Here is a 23,265-nt window from a genome sequence, read left to right as displayed (position 1 = left end):
ACCAAAGGCACTATGATCAAACTTTTGTGGCAATTTAAAAGCCATATACCATAAAGCATTCTGTTAATTCAGGAGGCGGAGTGGAGAGGATCTTGTCTTTTTAGTAGGCTCAGGCGGAATCAAACTGCTGCAGCCTCTCCTAGCTTGTATGTTAGCAATAGCAGCTTCATTTATATACTGCCTCATACTGAACTAAGCAGTCTCTAAGCGGTTTACAACTGTAAGCTAATTGCCCCCAACAAGCCGGGTACTCATTTTAGCGACCTTGGAAGGATGCAAGCCTAAGTTGAGCATGAGCCTTGGCTGGTATTGAAATTGCAACCTTATGGTTTTGAGTGAGTGGCTGCAGTACAGGCATTTAATCACTGTGCCACCAGGTTATATTCTTCCTCATTAACAGCTTTGACCATCTTGGCCACACTCTGATGTTGTTTGGCCTTATATGTTCCATTTTCATTGTGACCCTATCCTAGAGTTTCTTGGTAAGATTTATGCAGAGGAAGTTTGCCATTGTCTTCCTCTTGAATGTAACATGCTGTAGTACTTCTGCAGCTGTTTGATGTGTGCACAGTCAGGGTTCCTTCCCCCATGTGCCAGGGAGTGGCACCATATTTGTGCCTATTGTGTACAACTGTTTATTTCCTGGGAACCTACCCCAGAGTTCCAAGGACCACTGCTTTGAGTAGTATTGGCCTATTGTACCTTGTATTCCCCACTGATTTTATTTCCAAATACTAAACGGGTCTGGCCCTGCTTAGCTTTCCAGATCAGACAAGATCTGTTACTTGGAAATAAACCCCACTGAACCATGTGGGATTTACTTCTGAGTAAATGCCATAAGACTGGACCATTGAAAGACTTCTGTTTCCATATTTATGAAAGGTAATGTAATTTATTAGAATTACTGATATGTTACTATTCTTTAAAGGAACAAGTATATACAGACAAAAGGATACTAGGGGAAAGGAGGGAGAAAGCACAATTATTTTTAGCCCTCTTCATTTGCAAACCATGGCTCTGGCATGTACCAGATGCACTTAAATATTCTTAGGATGCCTCTAGGTGGGTGATTTAGAGTTCTACAGTCAAAAGGCACTGCATACCCATTTTCTCTTAACTTCCATAATGGATTTTTCTGTGTAAAGAAAAACAACAAAAGAAGCTGTAGGGAAACATGAGATGGTTACAAATGGAAGACAACAGTGTTTGAACACATGTACACACAGATGGAAAATTCCATAAATTAGGAAGGGTTATATAAACCCTCATCTGACAACACCTAGAGTCTTTTCTCCAGCTTCTGTTCTCCTGCTTCAGTAGATTGTGGATCTTAAACATCTGAACTGCCTCGGGCCCAGCTCCTCAGGCCCAGTAATCAGTGCCTAAGTACCAATAATTATCGCTCAACTCTTTTGCTGTCATTTCAGATGAGTTCCCTTCTCTCAACACTATCACATGGTCCTTTCTTCTGGCGTACATCACCACCATACAGACAACTTTTGTTGTGTCTTTAATGATTACATAGTAGTGGTAACAGTAATTCTCACTTGTTTGGATATGTGATTTTGAGAAATAACTTTCTTTGTACTGTTCTTTGTATGAAAAGGAAGAAGGCTGCTTCTTCTTAATATTAACTTTTAGCTAATATATATATATATATATATATATATATATATATATATATATACACTTGTGTATAAGTTGAAAATCTTTAATTGACCCCAAAAACCTGGGTCGAGTTATATACGGATCAGTATGGCAATTTCCCCATCCCAGCTGTCTTCTGAAGGGACAACTGGTCTGGGGAAAAGGAGGCAGGGTGAGTGCTTGCCCTCCAAGCCTCCTCCTCACCTTGGCTGCCTCCCTGAAGGACAGCCGGGGTGGAGAGTGAAGGGCGAGCACTGGCTCCCCAACCCTACTCCCCATCTTAGCTGCCTCTTGAGAGACAGCCAAAATGGAGAGGAGGAGGCAGGACAAGCACTTGCCCCCCCAAACCCTCTCCCCACCTCGCTGTCGGCCGAGGGAACAGCTGGACTGTGGGAGGGGGGAGGAAGTGCAGGCACTCACTCCTTAAGCTTCATCCCCAGCCCAGCTGTCTCCCAAGGAGACAGCTGGACTGCAGAAGAGGGGAAGGAAGGGTGGTGAGTTTTACCCTCGACTTATCCATGGGTCATATCAAAATCCCTCATTTTGGCTCCCAAAAGCTACCCTTGACTTATACATGAGATAGACTTTTAGTTGAATACGTATGATAAATGAATTTTTCTGCTTCAGTAGCTCTTAGTGTCCATCCTATTCCTGCTGCTTACCTCTAAATAATTTTGGCAGTGATTTTTTTAAATTTTCACAAGCTTAATCTTCTGCAAACTGCTCTTATGGTGCTTTATTTTCTTTCTGGGCACTGCTTTTCATTTACTCTTGTGTTTAACAGTTTTCTTTAGCTTTAATTTTAATTCTTGTGATACCTGCTCCAGGTAGTTATTAAAAAGATGAGAGTAAAGTAAATTCCTAAAGTAAATAAGGAAGCATATAAAGAGATCAATAGATGTAAACCAACATTTTATCTTCAAGTACTGATATTTCACTTTAAAGATTACAGTTCCAAAAAAAATTATATAACAGCACTTTGTAAATGTATTAAGTTCAATAGATTATGGCTGTAATAACTATATGGTTCAGTTTGGTTGAGCCATATACTACTACCACTCCCAACTTATGAAGAGCCTCTGAAGAGCCCCACAGAGCCATTCCCTGCCTTGTTGGAAGCAAGTAGGATTGCAAAAACTTCTGGTTATGTCCCTGTAACCAGATGTGAAATGATTAAAGCAGCAATGAGAATGCTAGATGACCCTAAGGGCACTGATGTCATCGTTTTGCATCTGGCTATGCAATGATACATTTGTGATTCTTCCCACACTGCTTAAACTGCAGCATGGTATTTGGTAAGTCAGGGGAAGGTTTTGGGTGTTGTGGTGGGAGAAAGAGAATACCTACTCACAAAGCACTCAACAAAGGACATAAGGGAAATGCATGCATGTATATGTCCCCAAGAGATTCCAGCTATGGTTTGGTAAATTAAAGTTGCTATTTGAAGACAGTCCCATCTACTATTTGCATGTGTTAGTGATTCCCAATCATTAGGGATTTTTTAGTTAAAATATATTTATTACAAAATGTTACATATATTCATTCCATTCCATACATCAAAACTCAAGATTATCTTTCAGTTCCCCCCCTTTGTTTCCCAACATCATCTATTTACAACAAAGAGAAAAAAACGAGATCAATCACTAGGTTTTATCTGCCAGGGCTTTTAGACCTCTCCTCTGAGAACTGTTGGTTATGCTGCCCTGGGCTCACGATACTGGTCCAAAATTTTGGAGGACTGAAGTTTGAGAACCCCTGTGCTAAGGAATCCACTTAGTCAAGATAAATGCCTCTCATCATAGTGAATATAGAGACTGCTACAATAGTGGTACAGAAGAGCAGCCCAAAATTTGAGGGAACCCTGGCTTGATGTCAGCAAGTGGTGTGCCAGTGCATCTATTTCATTCACGTCTGCTTCTGTCCTCCCACTAGCATGATTGACTAAACAAACCAGACATGATTAGCATGTTGTCTGCACTTAGGATCTTGACTTGGTTCTTCCTTTGTGAGCCTAGATCATATATCAGAATTTGTTCTTGATATATGAATCCTGGCTATTGTGGAAAGCAAAAATCAAGGATCCTCAGTTCAGGTGATTTGGCTGAATATGCATAGGACTATGTTATCTCATGTTCTCTGGTTTGTCTTGGGCAAGAAGCAAATCATTCCATTGTCTTTCAGGACAATCTGACCTTCTTTCTGAATTGTGGATGTGGTTGATCCCTGACTCTTGAGACAAAAAGTGTATCTTGAACCCCTATCCCATATCAGTTCCCTATGTTATATCTGTTTACCTGAACAATGAAGTTACTTCTCACATGAACCATAGATTAAAGAAGTCGGCATCAGTTTGTTATGCGTACTGCAAGAGACTACAGATGCTAGGTGGAATTGTTATTCGGTGAATTTCTATGTTTGCTTTATTTCTCATTAAGCAGCAAAATTCTCTTGAATTTATGAAGGACGTGCTATGAATATGTGCATACACTGGAAAGTTTTAAGTCTGCATAGTGTTCTGGTAAAGTTCCATTTCATGCTGACCCTAAACAAAATGGGCCTTTCCCTGTCACTGTCACTCAGGGTGCACCTTAAAAAAGTTCAGCTATGCAGGTTATTGCCTGCATTCTACCTGCATCAAAAGGCCATTGATTACCCTGAATTATTTATGGATGTAAGGGTACTTAGCACTGTTGAAGATGCAAGATAGGGATATTTCTAGCAAGGCTTCATAGGAAAACAAAATAGCCCAAGAGTGGGAAATGCTACTATGTGGTGGGGCCAGAGTGAAGGTGGGACAGAGCCTCCTTTCCTTGGCAGCTGCTACTTCAGCCATGGGAAATCAACCAGTTGGGAGCGATTCCTCATCCACAAGACACTTTTTCCCTTTTCAAGCAAGGCAAAGGTTATCTGAGCGCTGGAGGGGCCCCATGTTGACCTGTCCCTGCCACCCAACGGATGAAAGCCAGGAGGAAGAAACTGAAAGTGGAAGAAATGGAATCCACCCTTCTCCTGAGAGGAAGGGAATTGACACTCTTCTTCCCACTGAAGGCAAGGCTGCCTGGAGTTTTCTTTCCTTCTGTGCTTGCATGCCTGTTGTGGCCTAATTCTCTTTGGAGAGGAAAGGATGTTCAATGTGCATATGTTCTTGGGATTCCCTAAGGAGAGGCCTGTTCTGTTAGAGAGCCAGCTATTTGGCAGCTGGAATATAAGAATATGGAAGCACTGGAATGTTATGTGCATTCGGGAGAGTTCAAACATCTGTGTATGTAATAAAGGGTGGTGTCAGGAAGCTCTGTCTGAAGACCATAGTACCGTATTGAAAGGGAGGTGCTGAAGCTACAGAAAAAGAGGGTGGGGGTTGCCCTGGTCTGAACAATTTGAGTCAAGACAAGGGCTCCATTTTAGGTTTCTGGGAGGAGGTTCAGCAAGATTCAAGGTAGGATTCAAAGCTTAAACTGATAGATACATTCAAGCTTTAATTTCCCAAGAGCAGGGCACTTTGAGGGCATGTGTTACATTATGGCTACTTTTTAATATTTCATAATAACTGAAGATATAAGTGCTCCTGAGGAAGAATAATCAGCTGTAGAAGAGAAGAGACCATAACCTTCTCTCTCAAGGCATTATTCAGTTTGGAAAGGCTGTGTCAGGTGTATTTTCTGCTGATTAACAAGATAAGTGTGCAGCTTTCCAAACACTCTATAGTGTTATATATACACTCACTATTGATATTAATGCGTCAGTCACCATATTTGGCAGCAAATTGTCCCAACCATCACTGCAACTCGTGTGTAGTGTTTGGCTGCACTTTTTATTTTTTGCAGTATCTCAATATATTTGTCTGAGCAAGGGGGTCTGCAGACTTTCACCTTGAACTTTTGTAAACATGTTTCCAAAAGGAATCTTTGGTGTGTGCATGTTTGATGGTAATAGCAGTAGTAGTTGTTTAAAGGGTCTATATTAAATGTTTTTACACACTCTTATCCCGATTATAGATTCAAGTATACAAGGTACACAGAAAGACTACTAATCTCCTCTAACATCTTAATTTTCAATTGCTTTAAAGATACTATTTATTTAATTGCTTGATTAAAAAGCAATACATAGTGAGTGGAGTAAGTAAGTAAAATTATATTCAGTCATTGACCAATACAAAAATTGACAGTATAACAATTACATAGTGAGTGGATATATGTGTATGTGTGTGTGAGAGAGATGTGGATCCTCCACAGCTTTCAAACCTTTCCAAGATGGGAAGGGCACATGCTGTTGGTTTTTCACTTCCATGACCTAAACAGATTTTTGTCCTCTCACCATCACTACCAGTGGAGAAAAATTAAATATTAAAAAGAATTTCCTGGTGGTAAGAACTATCCATGAGCAGGATGGACTATCCTGGAAAGCAGTACATTCTCCCTCATTGGAGGTTTTCAAAGAACAGTTGGATGGACACCTGTCAAGATTTAGCTGTGTGTTTTTGTGCTGGCAGGGTTGGATCAAGTGATATTTGAGATCCATTCCAATTCTGTGATTCTATGATTAAGTTAAACTCTTTCATTTGGACTACAATTGGCCAGTTTTGTCTGCACTCTCTATAGAAGTGGGCTTTTGAGTATTAGAAGGAAAGAAATATGTCTACCAATGGGTTCATATTAATGGGGTTTTTTTTAGATGACTCCATCCAGGAGAACCAATGAGAAGACATATGATGCAATCTGTCCCCAAAGGTGCTGCTGCTGTTGTTAACTGCCCTCGAGACAACTTTGACTTATGGCAACTCTGTGGATGAGATATCTCCAAGACCTCTGTCTTCCACTGCTTGGCTTAAGTCTTGTAGATGCTGTGATCTCCCTAATTTTGTCTAGCCATACAGCTTTATACTACCCTCCACCTTTCCTAATATTATTGTCTTTTCTAATGGGTCATGCCTTCTCATGATTTGGCCAAAGTATGACAGCCTCAATTTTATCATTTTGGCCTCTAGGGATAGTTCAGGTGTGATCTGTTCAAGGACCCATTTATATGTTTTTTTGGCTGTCCACAGTATCCTCAGTACTACATATCAAATGACCTGATCTTCTTTATATCCCCTTTTTTCACTATCCTGCTCTCACATCTGTATTTAGTGATGGTATATTGAACCATGACTTGGATGATTCTAATTTTAGTGCTCAATTGCATATATTTGCTCTTTAAGATCTTGTCTAGCTCTTTCATCACTGCCCTTCCAGTTCCTAGACTTTTTCTTATCTCTTAATTGCAGCCTCTGTTCTGATCAATATTTAATCCAAGGTATGAGAAATCTTTATCTATTTTGATTTCTTCATTGTCTAGGTTGAACTTATATAAGTCCTCCATGGTCATTATTTTTCTTTTCTTTATGTTCAGCACCAAGCCTATCTTTGCACTTTCTTCCTTGACTGTCCTTGGTAATTGTTCCAAGTCTGTGATGTCTTCCATTAGTAATATGATGTCATCTGCATATCTTAGACTGTTGATGTTCCTTGCTGCTATCTTCAGTCCTCCTCCTTCTGCTCTTCATATGAAGTTTTCTGTATACAAGGTGAACAAGTAGGGTGGTAAAATGCAGTCTTGTCTGACCCTCTTGCCAACTGGGAATCATTCTGTTTCTCCATTCTAACAGTGCCTTCTTGTCTTGAGTACAGATTTCTAATCAGAACTATTAAATGTAGTGTGACTCTCATGTCTAAGAGCATTCCATAACTTTTCATGATTGATGCAGTCAAAGGCTGTGCTATAGTCTATAAAACACAGGCAGATTTTCTGTTGGAATTCTTTGGTGTGCTCCATTAGCCGTCATATGTTTGTGGTGTGGTCCTTAGTGCCTCTGCCTTTCCTGAACTCTGCTGGCAACTCTGGTATTCTCTCTCCATATGCGATTGGAATATGTGTTGCATAATTTTAAGCTAAATTTTAAGCATAATTTTAATTGTGTTGGAAGTTAACAGTATGATACTATAGTTGCTGCAGTCTTCTATGTCTCCCTTTTGTGGATGAGGATGTAAATTGAACATTTTCAGTTTGTTGGCCAGCATTTTGTTTTCCATAGTTGTTGGCATATTTTGGTTAACACTAGAATTGATTCTGTATGTATGAACGGTAGCAGTTCAATAAGAATATCACCTGTTCCTAGTGATTTATTCTCCCCAATTTTCTTATTGCAGTTTCCATCTCACTTTCTAGATTTTGGGGTTCATCATCATATGATTCTTCAGTCCATGTGTCATTCATTTTTTCTTCTTTTTTGTATAACTCTTCTGTGTATTGCACCCATCATCTTTTGATTTCTCCTTGATATTGTAGTATGTGCCTGTTCTTATTTTTTTAAATATTTTTATTGAGAATTCAAACAACACAACAAAACAACACAATAAGCTTTAAACTAAAGACATCTCTAACTAAATCTAACCTATATCACACACACACATATAAACACAAAGACTAACAAATAACATCTATTCTAACTCTACACATTCTATTGCCCTAATAGCTACCTAAACACATTGTATTACTTTTGGCTAAAACAATCCTTCCTATCTTGTACATGAGAATAATATTTATAATTTCATTTATGATTCTTTTTATCTTCTCTTCTGAATTCTATATTTTGTACGCTACATCTTAACAAAACCTATTTTCTAATAAACTCTAACTTCATGTCTGATTTCTTGGCCATTCTACCTAAACATTAAGCTATATACATATAATTGTCTTGTTTCTTATTACATTTGTTACTATTTCTTTAAGTCCATTAATCTTTAAATCCTTCTGTAAATAGTTCATCTCCTTGTTGTTGTAAGAAGGCTATCACATTTTCCCAGTCTTTAAAGAAGTCTTCCATATTCTCATCATTCAATAACCATGTCAGTTTGTCCATTTCAGCCAACTCCTATATTTTCTCTATCCATTCCTTTAAATCTGGTATGTTTTCTTTCTTCCATTTACGAGCCAATATTATTCTTGCTGCAGTGATTAAATAAAATATTATTCTACCGTGGTTTTTTTTCTAACTTATTATCTATTATATTCAACAAATAAATTTCTGGTTTAAATTCCATTTTTATTTTCAATATATTACAAATTGTTTTATGAATTTCTTGCCAATATTTTTTGACTTTTGGACAAGACCACCATGAAAAAAGGTTCTTTTTCTTTTAAGCATTTCCAATATTCATTATTTAATCCATATATTTTGGCCAATTTTTCTGGTGTTAAGTACCATCTATAGAACATTTTATAGTAATTTTCCCTGACATTTTGACTTTGTGCATATTTTAACCTTTTGTTCCAAGTGAATTCCCATTGGCCTAATTCAATGTTATGTCTGATATTCTGGGCCCAAATTATCATGTTGCTTTTAATTATCTCTTTTTCCAGTTCAATTTTTAGTAAATATTTGTATAGTTTTGGAAGTAGTCCTTTATTATTAGAATTTAATAATTTCTCAAGTTCTAATTCATCCTTTACAATTAAATTTTCCTTCTGATCTACTTTGAATCTTTCCTTTAATTGCCATTTTAAATACCAATGTATTTTATAGTTTTGGTTCATTAGCTCTTCTTCCGATTTAAATCTATAATCGTTAGTATCCTTAACTAATAAATCCTTATATCTTAACCAGTTCCTTACCACTCCTTTCTCTCTCCAAAGAAATGCTTCTTGTGGGGAAGTTTCTAATGTAATTTTTTTCGCCAATTTTTTCTCTGACTCTTTTCCAAATCCATAACAGTGGTTTCCTTACACAATGATTATTAAATTCTTTGTCAACTTTTTCTTTGTTGTAATATAGGTATGTGTGCCATCCAAAAGTCAGTTTCTCCCCTTCTAATCTTAACAATTTTCTGTCTTTTAATTCTAACCATTCTTTGATCCAAACTAGACATGTTAATAATAATAATAATAATAATTATAAAAACTTTATTTATATACCGCCTTTCCACAGTGATCAAAGCGGTTCACAATACCATCAAATACAATGTTGCATGGAAATAGATTTTTAGATCTGGAACAGCCAATCCCCCCCCCCCCTTCTCTAGCGTCTTGTAATGTTTTCATTCGGACTCTAGGTTTCTTTCCCATTCAGATAAATTTTGTTAAATCTGTATGTGCCTGTTCTTATCATAAAGCAGCCATGGCAAACCCATGGCACAGAGGTGGCATGCAGAGCCTTCACTGTGGTCACATGTGCTGGGCTTCCAGGGGGGCCCTCAACTTGTTGCCGCACACCATTTTTATTGTCAGTAAACCGGCATGTGTACAGAGCACCCTCCCTCCCTTCCAAGTGCTGGTTTATTCATGAGTAAAATGGCGGTCGGGAGGGAAGAAAGGTGCCCAGAGCATCCTCCTACCCTCCCAAGCACCGGTTTACTCATGAATAAAATGGTGGTTGGGAGGGCGAGAAGGTGCCCAGAGCACCCTTCCTCCCTCTCAAGTGCTGGTTTACTCACAGGTAAAATGGTGTGCAGCAACAGGGGGCATGTCCTTTTGGCCCGTATAATTTGCCTCCATTTCTGTCAATGCAGGACTGAAGGAGAAGGGCACATTGGGGTGGCATGTGGAGAAAAAGTCTGACTTATGGCGGCCCTAACGTGAAACTATAATGGAGTTTTCTTGGGCGGGTTATAGACCGCCACTTTGAGGCGGTCTGCCGCCGCCGCCGCTTGCTCTGTAAGAGAGCCGTCGCAGCCACACCACGCGGCTCCCTTGCGGAGCAAAAAAGAAGCTGTGGACGTCCCAAGTGCCGGTCTGTAACCGGCCTTAGTAAGTTTCATCAGAGGGGGGTTTGCTTTGCTAGCCTGAGGCTGAGAGACCATGCCGTGTGTGTGTGTGTGTGTGTGTGTATGCGTGCGCACACCTTCAAGCCATTCCTGATGACCTTAAGGTGAAATTATCATGGCTTAAGCTTCATCAGAGGAAGATTTCCATTGCCATCCTCTGAGGCTGAGAGAGCGCGACTTGTATGTGTGGTGCCTTCAAGTTGTTTCTGACTTATGGGGACCCTAAGCTAAAATTATCATGCAGTTTTCTTGGCAAGTTTTGTCAGAGGGGGTTTGCTATTGGTAGCCTTAGGTTGAGAGAGTGTCCCTTCATTTTTTCTCCCAGAAGTCCCATCCCCCAGAAGTCCCACTCCTGTAAGATGGAAGTCCTGCCCTGGAAGGCAGAAGTTCCACCCCCTGGAAGTCCCACCTTTCCTGGAATGCCACCGAGTTTGGGCACTCGGTCTCTAAAAGTTTCACCATCATTATCATAGAGCAACCTTGCTTTTGGTTTGAACTTCCCTTATCTTGTAGAAGAGATCTCTCATGCTTCCTTTTTTGTCATTATCTTCAATTCCTCTGCATTGTTATATGTAGTAGTCCTCTTTACCTTTCTGCACTAGTCATTGAACAGTTGTGTTTATGATTTTGATTTGGTTCTATCGCCCTTTTGTTTTGTTCTCTTCTTTCCTTGACTGCTTGAAGTATGAAGCCAAAAAGAAAGAGAAGGGACAATGGGGAACAGATGAGTTATCCATTGTATCTTCTCTTCCTGCATTCTTTCTTTAATTGGTCACTGCCTTCTGACCATAGTTCTTCTGGTTCCTGATTGATTATATTTAATAGGTCAAATCTATGCTGAGATGTTGTTCAGAACATATTTTGGTATGATTACTGTTTTTTGCTTTCTTCTTCAGCTTTACTCTAATTTTTGATATAAGTAGTTCATGACTCATACCACAGTCTCCACCTGGTCTAGTTTTGGCTGCAAGAATAGAGCTTCTTCATCTTCTGCTTCCAATTATATAGCCCATCTGGTGATGTTTCCTCTCGTATGAAGTAATCTCCCGAGTTACTCAGCAAAGTTTTCCCTAGCTGAGGCAATAGGTTTAAAAAGTTACCCAATCTTAACCCATTTATTCTAGATTTTTTTATATTAAACATTGTATTTCCATATCTTCTTTCAAACCCCTTAATGTTAAAGTTTAAGTTTCAAAATCCATTTATCACTTTCCTCTTTAAACAATTCTAAATTTTGCCACATAGCCTCTCCAGTACCCAAAAGCATGAATCAGTTGTGGAATATTTCATTTGTTCAAAAGGACCAACTAGAGGGGATTCTATTCTTTTTCAAATTGGACAAATGTTATTATTATTATTATTAACCTTTATTTATAAAGCGCTGTAAATTTATAAAGTGCTGTTCTGCTAGTCTATGCTTGACTAGCCTTGATGTTTTTCCAACATATAATTTCTTACATTTACATTAGGTGGCATAAATTACAAAAAGCTGTTACAAGTACTGAAATTGGACAGATTATACTGTTTTTGGTCTACAAAATTATTAATTTTTTTTCATTTTCATTGTGTATTTCCATTATACACAATTGTTTTTGTTTTGTTCCTGTCCAATCCCCAGATATCCAAGAAGGGGAGAGGCCTCTGCCTGCATCGATATTCCTCCAGTCCATTTTAACTGGCAGCAGAAGTAAAATTTGAAACAAAATGTAGGCCTGTGACTCTATCATCACTTTTCCCCTCTTTTATTAATTTTAGCATCTTATTTTATTTTATTTATTTTTATTTATTTTATTTTTATCCCACCTTTCTCCCAAAGTGGGATCCAAGGTGGCTAACATACATAAAACACAACAGTTAAAATTGTACAATTAAAATCGTAAAAATATAAAAATTACAAATATAAAATTTAAAACATACAAAGTTAAAATTAACAACCCAAGACCATCCCTCTCATTCCTCAATAAAACCAAGCCTGACAAATCTCAAAAGGCCTGTTTAAACAAAAATGTCTTTGTCTGCCTACAAATGGCCAACAGTGAGGGGGCCAGCCTAGTCTCCCATGGAAGGGAGTTCCACAGGGTGGGAGCAGCCACTGAGAAGGCTCTCTCTCATGTCCTCACTTGATGAATCTGGGATGGTGGTGGGTCCGAGAGAAAGCCTTCTCCTGAGGATCTCAGGGCTCTAGGTGGTTCATATGGGGAGATACGGTCTCTCAAAAAGTCTGAACCTAAGCCATGTAGGGCTTTATAGGTCATGACCAGCACTTTGAACTGTGCTCAGAAATGAACCGGTAGCCAGTGAAGTTGTTTCAATACAGGAGTTATACGCTCTCCTTTAACTGGCTCCAGTCAGCATTCTAGCCACAGTATCTTTACCTAATGAAGAAGCCAGTGAACCTTTGAAAGCTTTCATGATGTATTTTGTTCTGTTGTGTTTTGTTGTATAGTCACACACACACACACACCGGGGATACCAAAATCTACAGATGCTCAAGTCCCATTACCTTCAATGGTGATGCAGCCATGCAGCCGCACCACCATTAGGGACAATGGGACTTTGCTTCACTGGCCAAACAAAGCCCACTTGCTGCTTTCACCACAGTGGTCTGCAGGGGGCTGCTTCCTCTTCCTCCTCTTCTTCCTCCCCCACCATGGCCTCCTCCTCCTCCTCTTCCTTCCTCCTCCCTCTTCCTCCTTCTCTTCCTTCCTTCCTCCTCCTCTTCCTGTTGCCACCTCCACCTCTTTTTTCCTCCTCCTCTTCCCCACTGCCACCTTACCTCTTCCTCCCTCCCTCCTCATCTGCCACCCCCTTATGTGGGCTTGCCATCCATGGATGCTGGAATCTGCAGATGGCAGGCCCACAGATATGTATTGCTTTGTGAATTTTGGATTTTGTTGTATTATTAGATACTGTATGTCATGTTGAGGCTGGTATTGAAGAGGTCCCTATCTTTCCCTTACACAGATTAAAAAAAAAACATTTTTAAAGACAGCTGCCCTTAAATTAAATGAGTTTAAAAGCCAGATTAAAAATGAGTTTTAAGGTTAAAAAAGCCATACATCTGTGAAAAGTGTTGTGTATATAATAAGGATCTTTATGGAACACAGTCCCCTCCCTTTCCTGAGAAGACTCTTTGCAGGTAGGGGTGGGTGAGACATATGGACTTCTACATCCTCCTCTTTGGATCAGAGAGCCAAAATTGCTCTGTTAGTGCAGTTATGTGCTGAATGTCTCCCAGTGCAATCTACGCAGTTTATCTTTTATAACAGTGATTTACTGATGAAGAATCATGTTGTAAAATAAAGGAATAAGGAGCAGAGAAGTAACAAGGAAATGTAAATGTAGTACTCTCATATATTAGCCAATAAAGTCAACATGCAGCAAACAAGTGAAATGCTGGCTGCTTCAGGAACCAGTTCTGGGAAGGGAGGAGCAGTAACTGAGCAAAGGGGGGGGGGGAGGACTTGTTGCTTAGTCTTTGTCTCAGGTTCCTCCTTCACTGGGGAAAGTACTTTAGAATGGATGGAGGGGGGAAGAAAGAGCCAAAAGGTGTGCAGATGGAAGAGGCTTTGAAGGCAAGCCAGTACTGTATCTTCCACAAAGAGAAAAAATTAGCAGACTAGAAGGTTGTGATTTATTAATGGGACGACTATAATATTTGAGTATTGGATTGGGACTGCTGCCACGTTGCAGAATTAATACAGTTTGTCACCGCTTTAACTGTCATGGTTCCACCCTATGGAATCCTGGGATTTGAGGTTTGTTGTGGTACTAGAGTTTTTTGACAGAGAAGACAAAGTATCTCACAAAACTACAAATCCCAGAATTCCATAGTATTGAGCCATGGCAGTTAAACTGGCGACAAACTGTATTAATTCTGCAGTGCAAATGTAGCCTATTACTCTTGGGAGACCTATGTGAGGTTGAAATGCAACTGCTTGTTCCCACTACAATAGACACATTGACTCACTTACTGAATGGTAAATCAACACTTAAGAACCTCTCATTGATTCAGTAGATTTGCTTTTGTTGAGACTAGCAAATGGATTTAGGCCAGAATCTCACCCTTATACTTCCTGAATAGAGGCAAAATAGTTTAAGCACCATTCTTTTTATCAGTTTTTATAAAGCTGAAATAAAAAAATGGTTTGAATTTATGAAATAGAAATCTTCTGACCTTGTATTTACAAAATTATTCAAAGCAGTTGTGATGTTTTAAGTCTTTAATAATTTACTCCAAACTGACACACTGCTTGATGAGATATGACTGCCTGCAAACATCAGGCTTCACCACCGAGATTATCTATCTATCTATCTATCTATCTATCTATCTATCTTACATGGACACTTTGTTTCCCAGCTCCTGCACCAGATAGTACAAGTGCCCACCCTCATCCAAACAGCAAGATGAATTCTAAGCTTGTTTTTGTAATGTTTTTGATGCAACAAAACAAATAGGTTCTCAACTCCATATAGGAGAAACAGAAATGTTAAACTCAGTCAAATTTATGTCTGAGCAAACATTCAGTTTACTAAGAGGTAAGTAAGTTTAACATTCCTCAATCTCTAGTATGTCTGCCTACAACTGGAGCCTTAATGCAGGAATAAGAAGATCCCTTGTCTGCACCTAGCTCTTTTGACATATGTGTTACAAAAGATTTAGATTTACATGTATGCTGTTTTATTATCTTTCCAACTGATTTGAGTGGGAAGCATCATTATCTAGCTTGGTAAGACTGCCTATGTGTTGGGGGAAAATGTCCCATTTGTTACTAAAGAGAATTATGGTATCTCATGCTTCAACACAAAATATTGCTTAAATGTGTTTTATTTCCCAGTAAACTAGGAGTGGACATGGTGTGGCCTTCTTGATATGGTTGAACTGCAATTCCTGACAGCCCTAGCTGCCATAATCAATGGTGAGGGAGGACAGGAGTCCAATACCATCTATATGGCAATGCATCTTCTAGCACTGCTGCAAACTCTGTATATATTAAAGATGTTACAGCTAACATGGGAGCATGGCAATATTTAAATAATAGCAGAAGCAACATGTGTACAGAATTAAAGAACACTTCTTGGTGTCCTTTAAATAAACAACCTTTTATGGCATAGGCAGCTTGTTAGTCCTTCAGTCCTTCAAGATACTGTCACCTTAAATTACAGGCTGTTCTTATATCTGGTCTTTTAAAAGCTGTCAGGAAATCCCTTCCCCCTTTGAGTAATCAAGGGATAACTGTCCTGTTTCCTCCCCTTTCCCTTTCCCCTTTGCTCAATCTTCCAAGCAGCTAAACTTACCCATGTTACTGCAAAGTGTGCAATAGATATGATGAATGCTGTGTTGCATTCTTTAGATTCCTCCTGCAAATATGTCTGCCAAAGGTCGGAATGCCAGGTGAGCCATAAATCAAACAACCAGGCCCTGCTCTTTTTCACTTGCAATGCTCTTGCAGTGCACTACAGAATCTCCATGGAGGACAGGGAACATTTTGGAGCACGTACATTGCCCAGCATCAAATGATACTGGAATTGACCTGCATGAATGGTAGGTTTGTTTTTGTGTATAAATTTAAAAACAGATTCTGTGACTTGCATGTATTTTGAGGATAGACAGGCAAGTGCTGTATTTATAATGTTTCGGTTCAAAGAGATTGTGTTAATTAATCTATTTTTCATACTTTAAACTTACAGTTTTATGAGGGATGGGTATCCTGGCTACAAGGCAGGATGGGTGTATTTTTCCTCTGGGATCAGAGGCAGTATGCCACTGAATACATACCACTTGCTGAGGAACAAAGCAGGAGTATTCAGTGACGAGTGAAACTGTGGGCTTCAAGCCTTTGATTTCCCATGTTCTCAGCCACTCCTGCAGAGCTACTGACCCTTCAAGGGACCATCCAGAGCAATTAGGGGATATCAAGCATCATTTTAAGACAAAACTATATGCATAATATGATGCAGTAGTTTGAATATTGGAGAACAACTCTGGAGAACAGGATTCAAATCTCCACTCTGTCCTGGAAACCTCCTGGGTAATCTTAGGCAAGTCATACTCTCTCAGCCTCAGAGGAAGGCAAAGAAAAACTGCTCTGATCAAATATTGCCAAGAAAACCCTGTGATAGGTTCACCTTAAGGTTACCATGTCAGAAATGATTTAAAGGGACACAACAACAGCAGCAGCATATAATAATTGGTATGCATAATGTCCATGCTCACAAGTTGCTGGAAGAAATATCAAAAATGAAATTTGCATATTGATTCTAAAACGACTACTCCAGTAATGAGTAAACAATGCAATTAACAGCTGTTCATGGGATTTTCATATTCATTAAAAGTAGTGGCAGAAGCGATAGCTGCTGACCAGCCACAACACTGTGCAATAGGATCCTGCCTTGACAGTGAGAATCCTGCTTTTATTCCACTATTTAAGAACAGTGCGATAATCTCCATAGTTGCCTTAGGAATGCTATAAGTCAGAATTCACACATAATGACAAAAGGCAAAACCCATTCAGAAACAGGAACTCATGACAGTATGCTATTTTACAATATTTGAGGTGAGGGAGGCTGTAAGTGCTTTGGCATCCTATATATCAGTAATAGAAAAGTTAACAGCATTTCCAAATGAGCGTGGCTTAACTTTAGAAGAGATTTGGGGTTATACTTGTTTGGTTACAATCATTTAGTATGATGTTTGGGTAAAACGGTTGTTCTAATTAGTATTGTTTCAAGCATTTGTGTATGGCTTTGATTTAGATTTCCTGCATGGCAGGGGGGTTGGACTGGATGGCCCTTGTGGTCTCTTCCAGCTCTATGATTCTATGATACTTCAGTAGTGCATGGTTGTGAATGCTTGTGACAGCAGTTAACGACATTGATATACCATCAGTATTGCAACCTAATAGGATGGTATGCTATTGCAGAAATTCCACAGAGGGTCTAAAATCAAGTGAAGTCTAGTGGTTATAGTGGTTGATTTAGCATGGGTATGTGTGTCTGGAGTTCACATTGTTACTCTTTCACAACTCTTGAGTGACATTGGCCCAGTTGTTCCCTCTCAGCCTAGATAGCAGAACTCTCTCCCAAAGGAAGTCAGGTTTCCATTTTTGTTCTGACAGATGTTGTTTTTGTGCACCTTCAAGTCATTTCTGACTTATGCTAACCCTAAGGGGAACCTATCATGGGGATTTCTTGGCAAGATTTGTTCTTAGGAGGTTTGCCATTGCCATCCTCTGAGGCTGAGAGCACGGGACCTGTCCAAGATTATCCAGTGGGTTTCATGGCTGGGCCAGGAACTGAACCCAGGTCTCCAGAGTCACAATCAATGCTCAAACCCCTACACTACATTTTCTCACTTTCTAGCAGGTAGCCTGAGATATATTATTTCCTAAGGCTCACTTTTAATCTGGCTTTTAACATCATTTAATTTAAGGCCAGCTGTTTTAAAATCTATTTTAAAATCTTTTCTTGGGAACTGGTGTGGTGTAGTGGTTTGAGTGCTGAACTAGGAGACCAGGGTTTGAATTCCAGTTTGGCCATGTAAACCCACTCAGTAACCTTGGGCAAGTCCCACTGTCTCAGCCTCAGAGGAAGGCAAAGACAAACCCCCTCTGAAGAAACTTGCCAAGAAAACCCCATGACAGAGGGTCACTGTAAGGAGTTTATCACATGAAGGAGATCGGGAGTTTGTCCTGTGAATATCTTGGAAAAATTGTGTAATTATGCAAAACGATTTCACACAATGTCACACAAAACCTGCCATTAAAGTGGTCATAAAGAAGCATTAACACACATCTTTTTACTTGTGGGATTTGAGAGACAGTGCATTTCCGATACCACTTCATTTGCGCAGTTATGTGTGATAATCATTTGTGCAATTACTTGCCGTTTTTGCTTTATTTGTGGGATGCTTTCAATGTGCTTTGATCTCTCTTTAATGCCGAAATGAGCCCCGTGTGATAAACTCCTAAATCAGAAGCAACTCGAAGGCACCTTACAACAACCGAGCCTTTTCTTATTTGGGGGCCCTGCTTTGGGATGGGCTCAAGAGCAAGCAGGAGAGAGGAGTAATACCTTTTAAAAAGATAGGTTTCAGAGGGTTGTTAGGAATTCTGGGAGTTGGAGTTTCTTGTGGGACACAGAGCTGTGTCTTGTTAACAGGCAACAGGGATACGGCCTGAACTCCTGCCCCACCTTCGCAGACACACACACACACACACACACACCCCTCCTGTGTTGTTTCCTTTCCGAGCCAATGGCAGGGAGCAAAGCCAGCTCCGCAATCTCAGTTGATGGTTAACCAGCAGTCAAGGGCCCGCTTTGCTTCAAGGGCAGAGCGAGAGCGAGATGGAGATTGGGAAGGGAGCAGGGAGCGCGCAGGTGGCTGCTGCTGGACCAGAGGCGCTGCCAACTGCCTGCCCCCCATGGCTCAGGTAGGAGGAAGGGAGCCAGAGGAGCAGAGAGCCCGGCTGGCTGGGGAACTCGGCTCTCGCTCTGCCTTGGCCCCTCAGCCTCGCTGGCCCGGAGGCGGCTTCGGGCTCCCTCCTGCTGCGAGGGAAAGCACCCTCGCCTTTCCTCTTCAGGTCCGGGTTCTTCTTCTTCCTCCTCCTCCTCTTCCTCGTCTTCTTCTTCTTTCCTTCCTTCTTTTTCCTTCTCCTCCCTCTATTCTTCCTCCTCACTCCTCCGTTCCCCTTCCCCTCTTCAGGCGCCGGGGGAGAGAGAGCAGCCTGGTCTTTCTCTCCTCAGGCCAGGCGGGGGAGGGGGCTGCTCCCTTTGGGGAGAGCACTTCTGGGCGTTGGCGGCTTCTGGTTTGGCAAACGCCAACGCCCAGAACAACAACAAACTCCAGCTCCCAGAACTCCACAGCCTTGAGCCAGAAAGAGTTAAAGCGCTGCCAAAGCGGGTTCATTTCCCAGTCTGGATGCAGCCCTGGTCCCTTCTCACTCAGCCACATCAAGCCAGAGGAGGGAGCTCTCCTTTGGAGCCGGGTGGCCAGGTGGCCTGCTGCCACAGAGGAGGACAAGGAGGCGCCAGAAAATGGAGGACGGTCAAGGGAAAATGTAGAAGACCGTTACAAAATAACAGCTAAAAATACAACGATGAATCTAAACTCATTCCACGTGGTTCATTGACAGCTGCCTTACGCAGAGACTGCATTTTGTCAGCCTTTTTGTTTTTACTGTATTGGATTTTCTTGCCCTGCTGCCCTGCCCATCCCCTCCTCCTGTTTGCTGCCAGGACAGGCTGCCAAGGCGAGGCATTTCTCAAAGGGGAACAAGCAAACCTGCTGGGGTTACTCAATGGGCTTCTCAGACATGCTCAAAATGGAGGACATACCCAGAATTCCTTCTGGACCAAAGGTTGAAATGTAGGACATGTCCTGGAAAAAGGAGGATGTCTAGTCACCCAGGAAGTCACTGGATGAGAGGAACTCTACTGGAGCAGCAGGGTTTTGCGTCTCCAGACTGCAGCCCAGGCTCTCTTTTCTGGCTTTTTGCATTCCTTCTGCCAGGGAACTTATGCAGCTACTTTTGAGCCACATGCATGTCCTGTGTTGTGCTCTTCCCCTTCTCTGGACTTTTTCCCATGGGGACCTAGGTGCTTCCATCCTGAAAATGGTTAAAGTGCTGGCATCCTGGAAAAGCAAATCCATTTGCTAATGGTTATCACACACAAGAGCACAACAAGGGGTTAAAGGTACATTAAAGTGGGTCCAATGTGAATTTGGGTAACAAACAGAGGAGGACAAATCCCCATTACTAGTAGAGAAATACCTTTTCTGCACATGCTCCAAACTGTCGTTTCCACAAATGCATACACACCCACATGCTCCAGGGAGGGAAGAGAAACCGGAAGGAAAAAACTCTTTGCCCCCAAAGCCCCAGAAGCTGTGTCACAGAGAGGCAGGATGAGGCTTCCCTTTGCAAACTCTGTAAAACCACACAAAGACATACACACACTTACGCTTCTCTCTGCCTTCTCCCAGCAGCTCTTCCCTTATTAGAGTCTGCAGGAGGAAGGAGAAAGCAGCCAGGCGAGGGAAGTGTGTGTATCCCTTGAAGAAGAAGGCTTTCTCCCTCTTCATGGCACAGCAAAGGACCCTGGGAAATCTGGGAACAGGAGGCATCTGGAGGCTTGGTTTTCAGATGGCTGGCATTACGTGAAGAGAATGAATTCACAAGCAAAATGTAAATGTAAATACGGTAGTTTTGCAAATTTGCTTATTTCCTGATTCACCTCACATTCTGTCTGGAGTCTGTCCTGATTGTGTGCAGCGTCATCTGGAAAGCAACTGCGAACTTGTCCCTGATGGCCTGGATGATTCTGCATTGGCGTCAGTATAACCTTCCAATTTTCCCCGTGTGAAAAAGTGATCTGTACAGTTGGCAGTGAACCCTCCAGGTGTTGTTGGACCCCAACTCCTATTAGGGGTAATGGATGATGGGAGTCAGCATTCCTCAAACCCTGGAGCACTGCAGGATAGTTAGAGTAGCAATTCAGAAAAGAATCTCAACTTGAAGACATTCCTCCTCATCACTGAATCACAGGCTTATCTTTCAAGAAATCCAGATTGGCATACAGGAAGGCATCCTTACCTCTGTCCCCAGCCTCAACAACCCTGGGACCCTTCCACACTACACAGTTATAGTCTTATGCATCCACTTTCATTGTCTTGGCAACATCCTGGAGGATTTGGGGAATTGCAGCTTGGGGAAGAGCTTTTACAAATCTCAGCCAGAAAACTCCTCTGGAGCCTCTGACTAAACTATGAAGATCAGAATTCCATAGAATGCAGCCATGGGAGTTAAAGTGGAATCATAGGGCCTTATCACATGTGAAATTTGAACTAAAATCCAGAGCCAGTTCAAAGTGAAGGGGAAGCAGAGTCAGTTCAAATCCAAGGCAATTCACGTGATGAATTATCACACGTGAAGAATGAAATTGTGGTCATTCCTGAGTCAAAGTGGAGTGAGTGCACATTAAATTACCACACCAGTACATACATGCGGATTCACCAATGCGAATTGGGACCCTTGCACATGCTCTGTGGGGGTCAGAATGCATCGAGAACCTTTACACTTCTGGGGCAAAGAAGGGGGCCACTTCCTGGTTCCAGTTTCACGTGAATGCTAGCCTCATGTGAATGACAGTTTCATGTTTCCTCTTCCCTTCTATTTTATGCTCCCTTAAACATCCAAATGTGCCATCCTTGCCAGCTGCCAAAACCCTCCCAGCATCAACCAAATGTGCCCTCTTTGACAGTCCTCCATTCCTCCCTGAAACATCCAGCACTCTATCTATGGGCTTTGGAGTCTGTTTTTTCATCCTAACCAGCAGGCTTTTCTGTGGGCTTTGGAGTCCGTTTTTCATCCTAACCAGCAGCCTTTTCTGTGGGCTTTGGAGTCCATTTTTGTATTCAAACCAGCAGCCTCTTCTATGGGCTTTGGAGTCCGTTTTTCATCCTAATCAGCAGCCTTTTCTATAGGCTTTGGAGTCCGTTTTTTTCATCCTAACCTCCCTGAAACATCCAGCACTCTATCTATGTGCTTTGGAGTCTGTTTTTTCATCCTAACCAGCAGCCTTTTCTATGGGCCTTGGAGTCCATTTTTCCATTCAAACCAGCACCCACTGCCCACCCTCAGCTCTGTCCATGTTAAAACGTGAATACTGTACATTCATTCCACAGTAGCTCTCTGCCCTTTCCCCAGCTGCATTTCCCCCTTGGCAGCAATAGAAGCAGATGGAGTATTGGAAGCAAATGGAGTAAAATTGCAGGGCCACATCATAGGAAATATGGGACCCTGGAGGTTTGGGGGGTGTACCAGGATGGAAGCAAAGTTGCATTCCACACCAGACCAATTCGGATTGAAATCAAAGTGAGCTTGGAAACAATTTTTGTGAATTCGCTTGTTACCAAATTCACAAAAATGAGGAGTCACTTTGGATTGACTGTGGATCCGCTCAGAATGACCCCCCCCCATAGAAAGCAATCACGTGTGATAATACATCATGTTTTAACGTGAATTTGCAGGGTTGGACCAGGAGTGACTCTGGATCTGAGCTGCAAAACCTTCCGTGTGATAAGGGCAATAGTGCTACAATAAGTAGTGTTAAAAGGCCCTCTGTGAGACAGATTAGGGTTCAGAAAGAGTGTACCTGTTGTTGTTTTTTTACTGCCACCCACCAATGAACTACTTCATGCCAACCAGCATCCTTCTGCCCTAACACTTCCAACAATTGTTGTAGTAGTAGTAGTAGTGTGCCCTCAAGTCGTTCCCAACTTATGGCAACCCAAAGGTGAACCTATCATGGGATTATTTTAGCAAGATTTGTTCAGAGGAACTTTGATAAAGAATTTCGGGAGAAATCAAAAAGTTGCACCCTTTTGTGCCAATTTGGTTAATCCTAAAAAAGGTACTTCCCAATTTGAGGTTTTGATAGCTTTTGTTGTTGTTGTTGTTGTTGTTAATGGGCCAGCATGATTATACCAATTCAGAAATTATTTTGCTACTGCTTACAATGGTGATGCTTCAATGATTTTATCTGCGTCAGCAAATTGGACGTCACAATTTCTCTAAATTTTCTCTTTCTTTTCCTTCCATACTTCACATGGAGAAAATTGGATGGTTAAACTGATCACAATGCAGGGCATTAGAGACAATTTCACAATTGCTTTTCAGTCTACGCTGTGCACACACCAGTCAGAATCCATATAGAAAGTGAGGTTTATTGGGGAATAAACATTTTTGCAAAAATACTGTGTTTCCATTTCCAGTTCACGAATTTGCCTTCTTCCTGTAACTGCAGCAGTCTGAAAACC

At 41.2% G+C, this 23,265-nt stretch overlaps 2 protein-coding genes across 11 annotated transcripts in view; one reads left to right on the top strand and one right to left on the bottom strand.

The window, feature by feature from the left end:
* Window positions 1-23,265, bottom strand: part of AFAP1L1 (actin filament associated protein 1 like 1) — a 902,653-nt gene that overhangs the window by 359,795 nt on the left and 519,593 nt on the right. The gene's annotated exons all lie outside the window — the stretch shown is intronic.
* Window positions 1-23,265, top strand: part of SH3TC2 (SH3 domain and tetratricopeptide repeats 2) — a 102,080-nt gene that overhangs the window by 1,212 nt on the left and 77,603 nt on the right. The window contains exon 1 of one of the 9 annotated variants that reach the window (XM_042454184.1): window positions 15,853-15,990. The exons of 7 other annotated variants lie outside the window; for them this stretch is intronic. In XM_042454184.1, coding sequence (XP_042310118.1) covers window positions 15,963-15,990 — 28 coding nt within the window. In that variant the 5' untranslated portion in view covers window positions 15,853-15,962. Of the gene's footprint in view, window positions 1-15,852; window positions 15,991-18,860; window positions 18,878-23,265 lie in introns of those variants that run through there. One more of the 9 variants, XM_042454188.1, reaches the window with a different exon arrangement.

The sequence above is a fragment of the Sceloporus undulatus genome, chromosome 2, assembly GCF_019175285.1.
Source record: "Sceloporus undulatus isolate JIND9_A2432 ecotype Alabama chromosome 2, SceUnd_v1.1, whole genome shotgun sequence".
NCBI classification, from domain to species: domain Eukaryota; kingdom Metazoa; phylum Chordata; class Lepidosauria; order Squamata; family Phrynosomatidae; genus Sceloporus; species Sceloporus undulatus.
This window is presented reverse-complemented; position numbering and strand designations above follow the sequence as displayed.